The sequence below is a fragment of the Henckelia pumila genome, chromosome 1, assembly GCF_033568475.1.
Source record: "Henckelia pumila isolate YLH828 chromosome 1, ASM3356847v2, whole genome shotgun sequence".
Classification (NCBI taxonomy): Eukaryota; Viridiplantae; Streptophyta; class Magnoliopsida; order Lamiales; family Gesneriaceae; genus Henckelia; species Henckelia pumila.
This window is the reverse complement of record NC_133120.1, coordinates 80,228,890-80,246,482: the sequence shown is the minus strand read 5'-3', so window position 1 is coordinate 80,246,482 and position 17,593 is coordinate 80,228,890. Positions and strand designations below refer to the sequence as shown.

The 17,593-nt window shown below is 33.6% G+C and overlaps 1 protein-coding gene and 1 pseudogene across 1 annotated transcript; one reads left to right on the top strand and one right to left on the bottom strand.

Moving 5' to 3' along the window:
* The first annotated feature begins 10,695 nt into the window (after positions 1-10,695).
* LOC140875084 (protein LIKE COV 2-like) lies at positions 10,696-11,880 on the top strand. The gene is made up of 4 exons (XM_073278630.1): positions 10,696-10,838; positions 11,078-11,175; positions 11,503-11,629; positions 11,763-11,880. The coding sequence occupies exons 1-4, from the start codon at positions 10,778-10,780 to the stop codon at positions 11,828-11,830; spliced, it is 354 nt and encodes a 117-aa protein (XP_073134731.1). The 5' UTR covers positions 10,696-10,777; the 3' UTR covers positions 11,831-11,880.
* A 3,611-nt stretch (positions 11,881-15,491) lies between these two features.
* On the bottom strand, positions 15,492-17,334 carry LOC140875421 (cellulose synthase A catalytic subunit 2 [UDP-forming]-like; annotated as a pseudogene).
* Between the last annotated feature and the right edge of the window lie 259 nt (positions 17,335-17,593).

Genomic DNA, 17,593 nt, shown 5'->3' with positions numbered 1-17,593 from the left:
TGTTATATGATTTATACTGCTTTGGAAACTAATGTTTCAGGTGCTTGGTACTTTGATAGTGGAAGTTCACACCATATGACAGGTTCTAGAAAGTTTCTCACATATTATGTTGAACAAAAGAGTGAGAAAGTGACTTATGAAGGAGGTTCAAAGGGAAATATTGCAGGAAAAGGCACACTGAAAGTTGCTGGACTTCCTAAGCTTCGCAGCGTGCTACATGTTGAAGGACTAACTGCAAATCTAATAAGCATTAGCCAACTTTGTGATGATAATTTGCTTGTACAGTTTGATAAGAAATCATGCAAAGTTTTTGATAATTCTAACATGTGTGTGATGACAGGTACGAGGTCATCTGATAATCGCTACCAACTTGGAGAAGAGATGGCTTGTACACATACAAAGATGGATGAATTTAACCTTTGGCATCGGAAGTTGGGACATGAAAACTTCAAGAATTTGAAGAACTTAAATCTAAAGAAGAAAACAGCTGAGGATGAAGTTGATGATATGCTGGATAAATTTGGAAATTCAGATGTTGACCAAGGAGTGTTGCGAACACCTCCGACAACACCTCCTGCTGAGATTCCAGAAACAAAAGTTGAAAAGCCTACTTATGAGAATATTGATGAGGACAGTGAGGTAAACGAAGCTGAAAAGAATGTTTCAAGCAGAATTCAGAAGAATCGTCCAACCTCACAAGTAATTGGAGATGTGCATGGAGATATGCAAACCCGAAGGAAAGAAAATGTGGATTATCGAAATATGGCTGGACTAATTTTCATGAGCTCCACGTATTCACAGGTAAGATTTTCATGATTTGTGTCAAACAATGAACCCAAAAAGGTTGTCAATGTATGGATTGTAGCAAGCACCACATGAATGGTATGGAAGATTAATCAAATACTTGCTCAATCTTGGATTCAAAAGAGGTGAGGTGTGTAAGACATTGTTTGTGAAAAAGTCTCAAGGTAATATTCTTATTTGCCAAGTTTATATGGATAACGTAATCTTTTGTGCTTCTTGTGAAAAACTTGTTGATGAATTTGTGAAGTGCATGTTGTCTAATTTTGAGATGAGTATAGTTGGTAAATTGAATTATTTCTTGGGATTGCAAGTGAAACAAATGCATGGTGGAATCTTTTTGTGTCAAATACAGTATGCTATAAATCTTGTGATAAAGTATTTGAATGAAAATTGTAAACACATGCATACACCGATGAGGTCAAGTGAAAAACTTTCGAGGGAAGATGTTGCCGAAGGTGTTGACAACACCCTCTACAGAAGCATAATTGGAAGTATCTTGTTTTTTTTTTGTGCTACTGGGCTAGATATCATGCTTAGGTGAATGTGTACTGTGATAATTCAAGAGTTATTGATATATGCAAAAATCCAGTACAACACTCTCGAACCAAACACATAGACATTTGACATCACTTCATTAGAGATTTGGTCGAGAAAGACATGATCTGTATTGAGTTTATTAGAACTGATAACCAATTAGCTGATATTTTCACCAAAGCATTGTATTTCGAGAGATTTTTCAATCTAAGGAAGTCTCTCAATATGTGTGCATTATAGACAGAACTGAGATGTTGTCTGGAGTGCTGCCAACACCCTGCGACAACACCTTTTCATGCATGTGCATCTTTAGGTTCATTAGGCATATTGCATTCATGCATTCATTCTGTTTTGTGATGTGTTGGATACTTTGTAACCATTGACCAGTTTTCACTCAGGATTCTTTACAAATTGTTTTACAGTTTAATGAGATTTAATTGAAGAAGAGTTTTGACTAAATCACGAAGTAGTGGAGGGATGTTCGTGTATTCCATGATCCTGTCCCAAGTGAAAAGTGATTTCGCAAATTCAGAAACTCAAAATAACAAAATGGTTAAAAGAGATAATCTCAATCATCAAATTTGACTGAAAATCAGAAGCAAATGGAAAAACCTACCTAAAAAGGTCCGTTGAAGATCTTTCCTTTAGTGTGCAGGCTACCACTTCTGTAATAATGAATTTAATGGCTATCTGGAAATAAAAATTTTTGAGAATCCTGAAGTGTTGCTGGAAGATGTTGCCAACATCGTAGATAACACCTCACTTGTCAACATATTATTTTGCATGTGATTGCATTTCATTGCATTGTTACACTCTGTTTTTAGACATAATTAGGACATGCATATTTATTTTATGGTGAATATATCTTGCTGAGAAGTTTGAAGTTCGAAATAAGCAAAATTTAGTGATTTGCCCTATCCACTAATATTTCGAATTGTTTAGTGATTGAAAATGTTTTTAGTGGAGTTTATTTCGATGTGGAGTTTCTTTATGGAAATTTTGTGAAAATCATTTGGCTTGATTTATTGCCTTAATTCGGAAATTTGTGGCCATAATGATTTTAAAATCCATTTTACCGTTGGCAATTGTTACTGTTAGGGAACATTAATTGTGACCGAGTGATTAAGCGGTGAAGGGTTTTTTTTGTTTACATTTGATCTTATCATCAGAATATTTAATAGTCTTGTTACTCTTTGATCACCCTCACCACATTATCACTTCTACAGAATTTTTTCGGTCCTTGCATTATTGTCAAATTCTTCTCTTCTTATTCTAACTGTTCAAAATTTTATGGCAGAGAAGAATTTTGATTCACTGATATTCAAACAGAGATGAGCTACAAAGAAGATGTTGAGTCAGATGTTGACAACACCTCTGACAACATCTTAGAGGATGATTTTTTTTTTAAAATTGAGATATTTGATGGTCATTGTTACTTCTGTTGATCCATCTTTGATGGTAATTTTTACTGCTGCTAATCCATCCCTTGCATTCTCTGATGAAGACTCTAAGGAATTTGCCTCTGAAGCTGATGTTGCATCAGATGTTGCTGACATTCCTGCTGATATCTTAGATGAAGAGTATTTGAATATGGTAGAATTTTTCACAATTCGGAATTTGCTGGCTACTGTCACTGTTATTACACCTTTCTGTAGGAAGCCGGTGTTGCTGTTTCTGCGGAAGATGTTTTTGCAGGTGTTGCTGTCACCCTGGACAACACCTTAGATGAAAAATACCGAGTAAGCCAATCCTATTCCTCTGTTTTTTTTTCTGAGAATGCTGCAAACGATTGGCAACACTATGCCAATTGTGACTTCTTTGAGGACCACACCATTGATTTGAAAGCATATGACGCACAAAGTCTGGTAAGAATTTTCCAACTCAGAAATATGTTCTCTACTGTGATATATGCTACTCTTTACTTTAGACTTATGGTCTTGGAATTATACTGAAATTTGACTAAAGCTGTGCCGAACCCTCTTTCGCAAAATTTGGGAAAATTCATGTGAGGGTTCATATTTTTCAAGTTTAGTCCTACTGTGATTAATGGATTCTTTAACTCACCCGAGGTGGAAAAAGATGTGCAGCTTGCTCTTATAAGATAGCTTATGTTCTTTACAAGACTGCAATCAAGACTTGGACTCCGTCCACAAATTTCACGTTTGTCACCAAACAACAAACTGGTGTGATATTTGCTGTAGGAACTGGAGCAGCTTTGAACTTTGGAAAACTTGTGTTTTACTACAGTTATGCAATATGAAAACTGTGGGTTGGTATCTTACATGCTCATGTTTCCTTATTTGATATTTGCTGTGCTAGTATCTCAATATTTTGAAAACCATGATGATGATCCTTTATCTGCTGTTGTTGAGTTACTGAATCTTGCACCAGCATTACTTAGAGGTAACATGAAATTGGACCTACCGTGGTCAGAAACAGGTGCTGCTGTAGATGTTGTGGCAGATGTTGCCAACACCTCCCCTGCCACTGTCATATTTGTTCCTCCTACTTCAACAACGGGATTCTATCTTTATTCAATCCCAGATGCTGCATGTTGAACAAAAGATTTTACAAGCCAAAGAAGACATTGCTTACTATGAATCTCTTATGTCTTAATATCGAATTTTTCTTGGTGTAGGTACCTCTTCTGGACAAAAAGGGGGAGAAGATAATCTGGTGGCTCTAGCTCTGATGGAGAAGATAGTGACTCTGGTATTGAAGGAGAAGAAGCTAGTTCTAGCGAAGCAAATGATAGATCATCACAGAGCATTAAGTTTAATTTTTTGGTTTAAGTTTATTTTGCTCTGATATGATTTGTCTTATGTTTTTTTTATTTGATCTGGTTCTAATCAATGTTAACATGTTTGATTATGACTCTCTGATTTGTTATAAGTTTTTTCTGCTCTGACTTAAGTGTTGTGAGGAGATGTTGGGAACATCCTCGACAACATCCAAGCTTTGACTAAGGGGGAGAATGTATTTTCGTATTTAGGGAGAGAATTGATATTCAAGAGAGTTCTGATGTGTGCTAAATTGATTAAATGTGTTTTGTGATTCACTTCTGAACATGTATTAAGTATTTTCTGATCTCGCCAAGTGTTGTGTGCAGGTGTTTCCAACATTCTTGACAACACTCATAATTGAAAGATGATTTGAAAAGTTTGAACTCAGGGGGAGTTCTGAGAATTAATATTCAGGGGGTTGCTGAATTGGGTTTAGGTGTTTTGTCCAGAAAGGCAAAAAGGAGAAGATTGAAAGGATAATTATTCCTTGATATATTTCCATGTTTTGAAAGATTATAATATTGTGTTTTGCCTTTCTAGGATTGTTAGTTAAAATTGTGTTTCTTATCTATATGCTTGATATATTTTAAACTAGGAATAGTTTTGATTTGAATTGAGATAATATAATATTCCTAGATTTAAAATATTGTTTCTTGGACTTGAAGTTTAAATCTTTTAAATATCTTATTTAATTGGTTGAGATATTTTAAATAGGAATTATTTTATAATGAATCATAGAATAAGATATTCATATATCTTAAATAGCTTAAATATTTACTTGATTATTTTTTAGGAGATATTATACACTTATCATAATATATCTTTATCTCCTAACTTAATATTATTTCCTTATCTTTGTAGATTGGTTCAAGTTTATAAGGAAATATGATCAAGTCTTTTTGGAGATAAGCTGACACGCTTAAATAGAAGAAGAGGGCGTAGAGATCAAGTGGCTTGAAGAAAACGAGAGAGAGCGCAGAAAAGAGAGATCAAGCCATAGATTAGGATTTGAGCGTACAAAATAAAAGACACGACCAAGTGAGATTTTCTAGAGAGCTTCTGAGCGTACATCACGAGAATTCAGAATATATATTTGAAGCTCGTTTCTACAACCATTGGTCGTGGTCTACTTGATTGCCGTTGAAGATTTGAGAGCATTGAAGATTCAAGAGTGTTGCTCTCGTGTGTTCGACATCAAGGATTCATCTCCGTGTTTCTGTTTATTTATTCTATTTCGTATAGAATTTTAGAAGATGCTTTTATTTGTTTATTTTCTCACTTGCTCTTGAGAAAATTGAGTTTTGAAATAATTCACTAGTTTTAGGGTTTGTAAAACTCTTTGATTATTTTCTAGTGAAAGTTTTGCCCTGAGGCGTTGCAAGAGTATTTTATACTCTTGCTTAAATATTTGAGTCTGATTTATTTGGTTGCTTATCTATTTTATACATTGCTTTCAAAAATTCTGATGCATGTTAATCAAGGTGTTATTGAAGATGTTGTCAACACCTAGTGACAACATCTGAATCTGTTTTATGTGCAACCTTTTATTACTTTAGTACTTGTGCATATTTACTCTTGATTATTTTTATTGTTGGTTTACTGTTAGTTTGTTGTTACTATTCACGTTTTAATATTTTCACTGCATGTTGAGTAGGATGTTGTCAACACCTAGTGATAACATCTGATTCTGATAATTTTTATGAACCATGATATCCCTTACAAGATCAAACCAGATAAATAGATAGCAAATCTTTATGTTGCGTTTTGTATTATGTTGAGCTTTTATGTATTGGTAATATTCATACTTCTAATGTTTTCTAATTTGACATAAAAAATATGTTGAGGGTTGTCATCATCTGGACTGAAATGATCTTCACAACTATAGTAGACTTGTTCTAATGTTGTAGCATAAAAAATTATCTTTATTAAAGTAAACTGTGTGCAAGCAAGACTAGCCCCAACAGTGTTGCATGTAATCAAAATTACTTCTTCATTCACATGTGGCTCTCGTACACTCGGTAGAGCTATCTTGCCTAGGAGAATGAGGAATATCAGCTTCAAAAATAGATTTTATGTAGAGACGCTAGCTCAATTATACCAGAATTGAGGGAACATTGCATTTAAGACCTGGAGGTGCATGTTCGAATCCTGGAAAGGGCAAAAACTCCCCACCAGGGAAAAGAAGATCATGAGAGAGACATAGGTCTCTACATAAAAGGGTGCCCTTTTTTGTAATGAACTGGGCTGGCCCAGCCATTCTTGTACTCATGGTCTTCTCCCCCCTGGTGGGGAGTTTTCTTGCCCTACTCAAGAATCGAACCTTGTACCTCAGGCTTAAATACAAAGTTTTATGACTCCTGGTACCATTGAGCTAGCTAGCTCAATGGTACCAGGATTGAGGGAACATTGCATTTAAGACCTGGAGGTGCATGTTCGAATCCTGGGAGGGCAAAAAACTCCCCACCAGGGGCAAGAAGATCATGAGAGAGACATAAGTCTCTACATAATAAAACGCCCCGGGCCCAGACCCGCGCATGCGCGACTGCACAATAGGCCCCTATAGCAACTATTTCGTATTCGTCCTCGCTTTACGAAAATGATTAACCCAAGTTGCTATAGAAGTCTATTGTAGCCCATTTTAAATTCATTTTAAATCTTTCATTTTTTCCATGTGGGACAGGGTCTCACAATCAACCCTCCTTCAGAACGCGACGTCCTCATCGCGACTGACCTTCGATCCACCAGCACCGGGAATCTAGAGATGACTCCTACAGGTTCAAGAGGTGGCTCCCATCATGTAGCACTTTGTCCCGCAGGTTCAAGAGGTGGCTCCCACGCACGTAGCACTTTACCCCGCATAGCACTTATTTCCCGGGGTCAGCGGCTGGTGACCGTCTCTGATACCATTCTGGCACGCCCCGGGCCCAGGCCCGCGCTTGCGCGACTGCACAATGGGCCCCTATAGCAACTACTTCGTATTCGTCCTCGCTTTACGAAAATGATTAACCCAAGTTGCTATAGAAGTCCATTGTAGCCCATTTTAAATTCATTTTAAAGCTTTCATTTTTTTCATGTGGGATAAAGTCTCACATTTTATCTTATAAGATTGCTACATCTGCCCTGACAATTTAATACACCAAAACAGTTAGTTATTATGCATAGCAAGGATAACATAATAATTTCCTATATTTGCATACTAATCAGTAATCACATGCAAAAGATATATATAATTACCTTTGTCATGGCCTAACAATGAATGAAGAATGACTGATATCTCTGTGCTAAAGCCCTATGTTCATATGGTTGAACTAGAAAAGGATACATCACCTATACAAAATTCAGTTGCAACTATATCAATTGTTATCTTTATTTTTTCGTTATAGCCTATTCTTCCAGTCGCTCCTTTATAAGATATAAACCTTCTTTCAAACTGCAGGGCAAATATCAAAATTACTTCTATATTACATTTTTTTGTCAAAAGTATTAGTTTTTATGTGAAAAATATTACTTATAACGTATGTTAATTTGACGCTAAAAGTATTACTTGTTTTGTGAAAGGTATTATTTTTTATGATAAAATTATTAGTTTCTATATGAAAAGTAATACTTTAACGTATGCAAGTTTGATATAAGAAATATTAAATTTTCTGTTAAAAGTATTATTATTTTGGTAAAAAATATTAGTTTTTATGTTAAAAGTATTCTAACGTATATAATTTGAAATAAAAAGTATTAATTTTTTAGCGTAAGATATTATTTTTTATATTAAAAGTATTAGATTTTATGATCATAATATTAGTTTTTATGTGAAAAAATATTATCTCTAATATATGCAAGTTTGACATAAAAATTATTACATTTTTTGTAAAAAAAATATTAATGTTTTGGTCAAAAGTATTAATTTTTACATTAAAAATATTACTTGTAAAATATGCTAATTTGACATAAAAAATATTAATTTTTACTACTTTTACTAAAACTGCAGTAACCAATACATCAAGCTCACACACCAAGATGTCCCTTCTTAAGTTATAAACACATTTACGATCAACAATCTGACCACTTCACCAACACAAAAAAAAAAATGAAAAGCTAATAAAATTTCAAAAGAAAAGAAGCCAATATCTGATCAGTTCTTTGGCAATCCCTTCGGACTCTGGTTTTCTTATATTTGTATGCATTCCCACGCTCCGGATAACTGAAAAACCATTAATTCTGTTTTTCCGGCAAACTTGAAGGGTTCTGATAGTACAGATTCCCGCAAAGTGGTGCCGATCAAGAAGATATCCTGGGAGGGAGATCATGGCGGCCGACCAAGCTTTATCAACTAAGTTTCTACCAATCCCAAAGCGCAAAAAGAAAATTCATACCGACCAAGCTTGATCAAAAGAGGGGGAAAAAAACTAATCTGCTAGAGTCAAAATAGAGAAAAATTTTGACACTCACCCGGTAAATATTCGTTCTTCGATGTTGAAGGCGAGCTTCTCAGTTCGAATCCATCGAAATCGAGATGTTTCGATTCGAGATGGAGCCAGGGGTGAGCTTCTCTATTGAAATCGAACATGGGCCAAAACACGGGGCGCGTCCAGTTATCTCACGTGGATTGTGGGTCAGAGTCCGTCACACGAAATATAACCCGTGAAACAGTCTCATGCAAGTGTTTGCCTATTATATATGGTATATGACTATATATTTGGGACAACCAAAAAATAAATGTGGACAATATAATTGGGACGGAATGAGTATTGTTCAAAACTTATTCGATTATATTGATTTAAATATGAGGAGACAACATTTATTTAAATATATATACATATATTATATATATACTACACACACACACACAAATTTGACCCTAATTTTTACACCATTTTTTCACACAACGCCCATGCAATTAATACACATAATTCATAGTTTTGGGGCAATATAATAATACACAATAAAAAAACTTTGTCCATCATTCATACTTTTATACTAGTAACATGCAATTAATACACATAATTCATAGTTTTGGAGCAATATAGTAAATACACAATAAAAAAACTTTGTCCACTATTCATACTTTTATAGTAGTAATAGATAGATTTTTATTTTTGAAGAAGTCTAAACTTTAAAATTGTGTCTCTTGGTATTAAAATAAGAATTGATTCTTTTAGAAAATTCAAAAATAATTTTTTTCTCATGTTTTCTTTATAATAACTTTAGGAATATGATGAAAATAAATTAAAATATAATGTTGTATTCAATGATTCAAAAAAATACATGCACCACTTTAATGAATAAGCAACACATTGATTTTCCATTATTTTAATATCCCAAATTTGACCCTAATTTTTACATCAACTTTCCACACAATGCCCATGCAATTAATACACATAATTCATAGTTTTGGGGCAATATGGTAAATACACACTAAAAAACTTTACCCACCATTCATACTTTTATAGTAGTAATAGAATAGTTTTTTTTATTTTTGAAGAAGTCTAAACTTTGAAATGGTGTCTCTTGATTCTCCACTATTTTAATATCTCAAATTTTACTCTAATTTTTACATCAATTTTTCACACAATTTCCATGTAATTAATACACATAATTCATAGTTTTGGGGCAATATAGTAAAATACACAATAAAAAAACTTTACCCACCATTCATACTTTTGTAGTAATAATAGAATAGATTTTTATTTTTGAAGAAGTCTAAACTTTAAAATGGTGTCTCTTGATTCTCCATTATTTTAATATCCCAAATTTGATCCTAATTTTTACATTAATTTTCCACACAATGCCCATGCAATTAATACACATAATTCATAGTTTTGGGGCAATATAGTAAATACACAATAAAAAACCTTACCCACCATTCATACTTTTATAGTAGTAATAGAATAGATTTTTATTTTTGAAGAAGTCTAAACTTTAAAATGGTGTCTCTTGATTCTCCACTATTTTAATATCCCAAATTTGATCCTAATTTTTACATCAATTTTTCACACAATTCCCATGCAATTAATACACATAATTAATAGTTTTGGGGCAATATAGTAAATACACAATAAAAAAAATTGCCCACCATTCATACTTTTGTAGTAATAATAGAATAGATTTTTATTTTTGAAGAAGTCTAAACTTTAAAATGGTTTCTCTTGATTCTCCATTATTTTAATATCCCAAATTTGATCCTAATTTTTACATCAATTTTCCACACAATTCCCATACAATTAATACACATAATTCATAGTTTTGGGACAATAATATAGTAAATACACAATAAAAAAATTTTGCCCACCATTCATACTTTTATAGTAGTAATAGTAATAGATTATGAGATTCGGCATTCTCGTAGTAAGGCTGGAAAAATGCAGTTACATTAAATGGCTGCATTTTTCATTAATTGTGAATTTACATAAAGCGAGAATCAGGAAAATAGTAATAGATTATGAGATTCGGCATTCTCGTAGTAAGGCTGGAAAAATGCAGTTACACTAAATGGCTGCATTTTTCATTAATTGTGAATTTATTTTCCTGATTCTCGCTTTATGTTCGGTGCAGGCCTTGGATTCCTCACGTCGTTAATCTTTATTTTCTTTGTTGGTGTATTTGCTTCATCGTGGTTGGGTGCTACAGTTTTCTTGATAGGGGAATGGTTTATAAAACAAATGTCATTTGTAAAACATTTGTATTCAGCATCCAAGCAGATTAGCTCTTCTATATCTCCAGGTAACTATACAAGCCATAGGAACATAAGTCCATAGTTGTTTTACAAAGCAGATTTACTATTTTGGATGTGTCTATTTTAGTTTTTGGTCACAAAATAAGTTCCAAAGTTATCTTATAAACATTGTTTTAGTCACCCTGATTTTCTGCTGGATTTTTTCTTGCATTATAGAGTTACACAAGTATCCAGCCATCTTCATACATTCTTGAATACTGATAAAACATCATTTGTTCTCTTTTAGACCAGAATACAACCGCGTTCAAGGAGGTTGCCATCGTCCGTCATCCTCGTGTTGGAGAATATGCTATGGGATTCATTACTTCATGCGTTGTTCTTCAGGTTCTTAGCTCTTGTATCGTTATTCGCCTCGAAGTTGGATTCCAAAATCACATAGAAAACTGTCTCTTCATCTTGTGTGGGATGATTAGTTGTTTTCCACTTGGGGATCAAATTCAGTTGGGGTGTGCCATTTCTTACACCATTGAAAGTACTGGAAAGGTGTTGTCCTGAATTTTAAAGTTTAAACTAGAAGAAGTTGTCATCATAAGATTTTGATAAAGAAGCCACTTTTTGGTATTTTGGCAGGTCTTGCCCTGACGAGTAGCAGTGTTTACATATATCTGCCTTCGCTTGTCGTTAATCATTCATCTTGTTGTTTAATTGCAGAGAGATGATGGAGATGAAGAATTATGTTCCGTTTATGTGCCAACTAATCATTTATATATAGGAGACATATTTCTTGTTAACTCCAAGGAGATTATCAGACCAAATTTGTCTGTCAGAGAAGGCATAGGTTGGTCTTTCTTTTAATTTTGTCCTTGTCTTCATATGCCTTTTAACCATTTAAATCAGATTATCAAATATATTCCTTGATGCTCTTTATGCTTGGTGTTTTATTGATTTATTATTTCTTTTATTTTTTCCAGAGATAATTGTTTCTGTAGGGATGTCAATGCCTCAGTTGCTTACACCTATAGAAAGAGTAACACGCTAGAATGACATGATTCTCTGAATAAAATGGAGAAAGTTGTATATGCATGACGATTATGACCAATTCAAGTCTTGCGCCCGCGATCTTCTTTCTCTTTTGACGACAATACTCAGCAGCTGTTAAGTACACAGAATTAGCCTGACGAGAGTGACGACTGACATTCAAAATTTGAATCTTGTGTTGTGTTATTTTGCTATGTACTGATACAAATACATAATTCTTTGGAGCTAGCAAAAACTTAATTGACCCAAGTGAATTAAAAAAAGTTTGTTACATGAGCTGAAACAATTTATAGAGTTAAACGATTCAACGTCTCCTTCGAGCTGTCGGGGGTAATTTTTCCGAGGGGCCACAAGGAAGCTTCTGCCCTGATTCTCGCTCGATTTTACTCTTCAGTTCTCTAAGTATTCTTATTTGACCAAGCTTTTCTGGAGATAACTTGTCCCAGTAAATTCCTGTACGAGTTATTAATTACTTTGATGAGCGTGTCATGATAAGAAACAAGGACACTGTAAAATATGACAATGAGGAAACTGTACAAGTTCTAAAAACTTACCTTGAGGCTTGGGAATTGATGTGTTTGTAAAAATTACTTGGCTTGGAGTTCGACAGGGATGTCGTGAACCAACAGTTTCTCAACCGGTATGTCATCAACTAGTTGTTCATCATGCACTGTAAACGCATACAACATGTAGAGAGCATGTAATAACTAATAATACGTACTTCATACATTTACTCGGAGATTCGTTAAAAAAAACTTAGATTCAAGAAAACTTACCAGATGTGATGACTGGTGTAGAGTCATCTATAGCATCCATGTATCGTAGCATGCCTCCTTGATGGTGCTTGGGCTTAACATGGAGTCTTCAACAATGGAGAAAAACCCAGTCCTCAGACGTGGCTGTGGTGTCAACAGCTTCTTCCCACCTGGTTGAACATTGCAAGCATCAGAACTTCATCAGTTCACGATAGCCAGTAGCCAACGCTTAATTGCTTCATACTATATATCTCATTGAAAATGTACATTCTTCTGTACATGTAATTACTAATATATCATCTGTATGCAACAGTGGAATATCTAGTGGACCCAAGGTGAAGAATAGCTTGAAATCCATCGGTAATTTTTCCTAAGAATATATGTTTCCTTAGTAAATACACTAAATTGCTGCTACAACTCCAGTTCGTTGTCCTTGATCTCACTCAAGTGGAACAGCGCCCAAATTAAGATGTCCAAAGAGGAGGGGGGAAAGCCCAAAAAACAGGACTCAGTTGTCTTCTCTATTATTGTCGTGTTGCGGTTAAGAAAAAGCCACCAAATAAGTCGCATTTGTTATAACAACCGGATTTCAAATTGGAAATTTACATTTTTGCCTTCCTCGTTTCTTTCCCATTTTTCACCCGAGTGTTAAACTTAGGATAATGGTATCAAATCATGACTCAACGTCGTTTTATGGATCAATTTTTTTTTAAAAGGTAAATTGTAACTTTTTATTAAGAACTAAAAAAGTTTTTTGTTATAATATCAATCAACCAAAAAGAAAATTTTTGGGATTTCAAAAGAAAGAAGCACGGAAAGAAAAAGCAAATTTAGCAAGAGATCAATTTTATGACACAGATTGTAAGAAAACATATTGTTTTATATTTTATTGTCCCACTCATTTAAACTATTTTTTTTTCATCCGTCCCAAAGATATAGTCTAGTTTTGATATTTAATGTTATTTATCATATCCTTTTACTGATTTACCCATATTAAATTTGTATTATTAACTGTCTATACAATTATTTTATTCAATTGAAATTTTCGTTGAATATAATAAAATGAGAAATTGATTTCTAAAATTTTATATTCTCAAACACTTTTTTAACTTATTTTTTCATATGTATGAAATACGTAGCCTAGTTTTCATTATAAAATATTATTATTCACTTGCAAAAGTATCTTTTGTTTTGTGCTAAGAAAATTTTTGTGTAATATATGCTGATTCAAGTGAATTATTGCATTTAATATCAAAACTTTTCACCACATGTATGAACCAAATCGAGTAATATCACGAATATAAATTTATGTGACTCTTCCACAATATATCTATTTTAAATACATGATTTATTTTTTGTTTTTCTTATTTTGTCTCTTTGTGTGTGTTTATATATTTATATTATATTTATACTATATCAAAGATCGGGACACGTATATACGATCCACTTGTAATATTGTAAATAAAAACAACGTAAACGAAAAAAAATTGAGTAAGATAATGAATAAAGAAATTAGAGATGTCTTTTGTAAGATAGTATCACAAGTAGGGGTACAAACGAACTAAACTTGTTCGTGAGCTTTACGTGTCTGCTCGATAAATATTTGATTCGTATTCGAGCTTATTAAACTCGAGCCGAATTCGAACATGTTCGAACTTTTTCCGAGCCGAGCTCGAGCCGAAGTTATACTGTTCGATAGTTCGCAAATAGTTCGCGATTCAAAATATTTAATTAATATAATATAATTATATAATAAATATATATACATTTCGAACTTTTTTCGAACATTTCGAGCTTTTCGAACCATAATATCCGAATAATTCATGAATAAGTTCGAATATTTCGAGCCGAACTCGAACTCGAACTTCATTTCGAGCCGAGCTCAAGCCAAAATATTTGAAATTATCGAACTTCGAATCGAGCTCGAATATACTCTTATCGAGCCAAATTCGAGCCTTAAAATTTTACCATTATTCGGCTCGATTCGATTCATTTGCACCCTTAATCACAAGTAAAGGTTTATCCGTGGTATATATCATTTTTGTCATATTTATAATAAAATTTAGTTTAATATTTTTAAATAAAGATAATTTATTCTTAATTTTTTAAACAATAAAACAACTTTGAAAATAACTCAGTTGAATTTAATGAAAATAAATCGACTTAAAAACAATTTTATTAAAAGATAAATTGATTGTTTATGTGTATCATGTAACAATTAAGTCACTTAGAATAATTTATGTATCAATTTACTATTTTATGATTAATAGTTCGTACAATAAAATAAATTTTACTCGTGCATAAGCACAGAGGCAATATGAATAATATAATAAAATTTCTATAAATTAATACTCGTTAGATTAATAACTTTTTATAACTCAGTTATGAATTGTGTCAATATGCTAAATTACTAATTTTTATACACTAAACATAATAATTTTTTGAATACTCTAATATGAATATACTGTCATGTCAATATATTATAAATTAATATATAATTATCTAAACTAAAAACAAAAAACAAAACTAGAATATATTAGTAAAATATGATTATATCGTAGTTTTTTCTTAAAATTTAAACCCGTTCTCTTTAAAATTTTATTAAAATATATTATTAATTATATCATATTATATAAATGATTTTTCGGTTCGACCGTCCAGTTAAAATAATTAATCCGACAGATTGAACCGTTTTTTTTAAGGCAAATCAGTTCGTTCACCGATCCGATTATTAAAACATTATTTTATATACCTCATTCATCACATGCATGACACCAAACATTATCTTAATACACTCACAGAATAATATATTTATAGCAGAACTTTACATGACACTCGGTACAAGCATGTGCAATCACAGAACCTGTTCAGCTGCACTCATCACCAGAGCTTCTTTGAACTCCTATAATTTTGGCTATAGGGCTGTAGGATCTTTTAACAAATCAATGTTTTTGTGTAGCCACTTAAAATTTTAATCTTCATCTCCCTAATCACAATTCAACCCACAATCTTCTAGTATGATCCCATCTGTGGACAAGAATGGGTTGATACGTACCCACATTAACGTTAGAATAGAAGCCAGAAGTATCGACTATACAAGAATAATGGTGGGAATTAAGCTTTTCTTGTTTTCCCATGCAACCTTTGAGAAATGGATATAAATGAACAATCATGCACCCATAATGCAAATAAAAGTCTGCCGAAAAAAGGTCCCCACGATTCGTACCCGTTCACGATAGTGTCTGAAATCCCAACGATGATTCCAATGACGTTGATGATCAATAAAGTCATAGGAGGAACTAACAAATATGTCCATTTGAAGATGTAGAGCTCGGAAAATTCTCCATCATATGCACTTCCGGATACAACAGTGAAGTTCATGTTTACGCCGCTCAAAACCTTAACGAGACCTTGAATTAGAGCGAAAAACTGGGATGAAACTCCCCCGAGCACCCAAAACAGCTCGTTTGTCCACCAGTCGTTGAGTCCTATGCCGCCCCACTGAATCTCAAAGATACTAGTGGCAGCCATCAATATAAATAGGCTTGTGAAGATTATACTTCCATAGGTACTGACCTGCAGATTGTAGAAGAAAACTGAGTCAAAAAAATGGCCTAATAAGCTTAAAATGAACAGGAATTTAAAAGCTACAAGAGAACAGATCAAGAATTGCAAAGGATACAGGGTTCATTAGCTGTCTCATACCTCAGAGACAATGAATTTTCCTGTAAGAAGGCAAATTGCTGGCAAGTTGCAATAAGAGATCAAGAAAAGTGACGACAAGGGATAGATAACCGAGTTTATGTACGAAATTCTTTGGAGTATTTTCATGTCACATCCATATCCATACCAAATAGGGCAATGCCTGCTGAAGAAAATTTCAACTGATCCTAAGGCCCTTTGAAGTACCTCATGTAAATGATATGATATACTGATTGGAGATGATCCCTTGAACGCCGATATTTTGGGAGTACAGTACACCGACCGCCGTCCATGGCAGTGCATCTTAAAACAGGTTAAAATATCTTCTGTAGTTGAACCATAAATCCAACCAACCTGGTAAAGATGAATAGTAAGCTTACTGGCGTATGCATAAATGAAAAGAAAAGGTTTACAGGACAGTATTTTCTAAAGTGGACATGGTGATAATTATACCTCTTTTCTCTATTCTGTTTTATCTTCATAACCACAACTAATGACATGTATGGCTTCTTGCAAGAGGGAGGGAGGCAGGCGCTGCACCTGGCGGAACACATCCGCCTTGTACAAGTGTTGATGTGACAAAACCCGGTGATTGTCCAAATTTTTTCTCTAATTTTATCCTTTCAGCTTCTGCCACGAAAACAGAAAAGGCATGATGTTGATATGATCTTCAAGAATCTGAAGAAAAACAAGCTCTAATTCTATCCGTTCGACATTTTACGTATATTTTCTCACCTTCTACTCCTTCCTCAAGATTTTTAGCAGCATCCATTTGAGTTGAATCTTCCATGCTATGGGTTTTCTTCTTATTATCATTCTTTAATTTTTTCCATTTCTTATTCTTCCTTTTAGATTCATAGCAACAGCAACACCATTTTCGCCAACAGTTGCATGTCTTACCAGATTGTTTGGCCGTCCTAGGAGCACCATATCCATAAAGGGCTCGCCTCCTGAATATGCATCCGGTTCCGACATAAAGTGGACCTTGTGTCCCATCAAGTCCTTTCATAGTTATCAATGGCACCAAAGAAAGTCTAATTTAGCATTTTCAAGGATCAATTAGGTAACTACTTGTAATATAAAACCAGAGGAAACTTAATCATCATTAGAATTGAGTAAGTTTGATGGGATTTCTGAAAATTTCGGGAGCTGAAGTGGATTATTATTTTAATGTTGTTGACGATAGTTAGGTTTCTACGTTAAATATATTTAACTACATTGCTTAGTTATGGATTTTTTTTTACCATAATCAATTGGCATTGCATAAAAATTTATGGTTTAGATTATTATTTAAGGAAATCAAGCTC

Coding starts and splice junctions, on each gene's coding strand:
- LOC140875084 (XM_073278630.1), top strand. CDS start 10,778: ATGTCATTTGTAAAACATTTGTATTCAGCATCCAAGCAGATTAGCTCT. Junction 11,176..11,502: donor CTTCATGCGTTGTTCTTCAG/GTTCTTAGCTCT, acceptor GTTTAATTGCAG/AGAGATGATGGAGATGAAGA. Junction 11,630..11,762: donor GTCTGTCAGAGAAGGCATAG/GTTGGTCTTTCT, acceptor TATTTTTTCCAG/AGATAATTGTTTCTGTAGGG.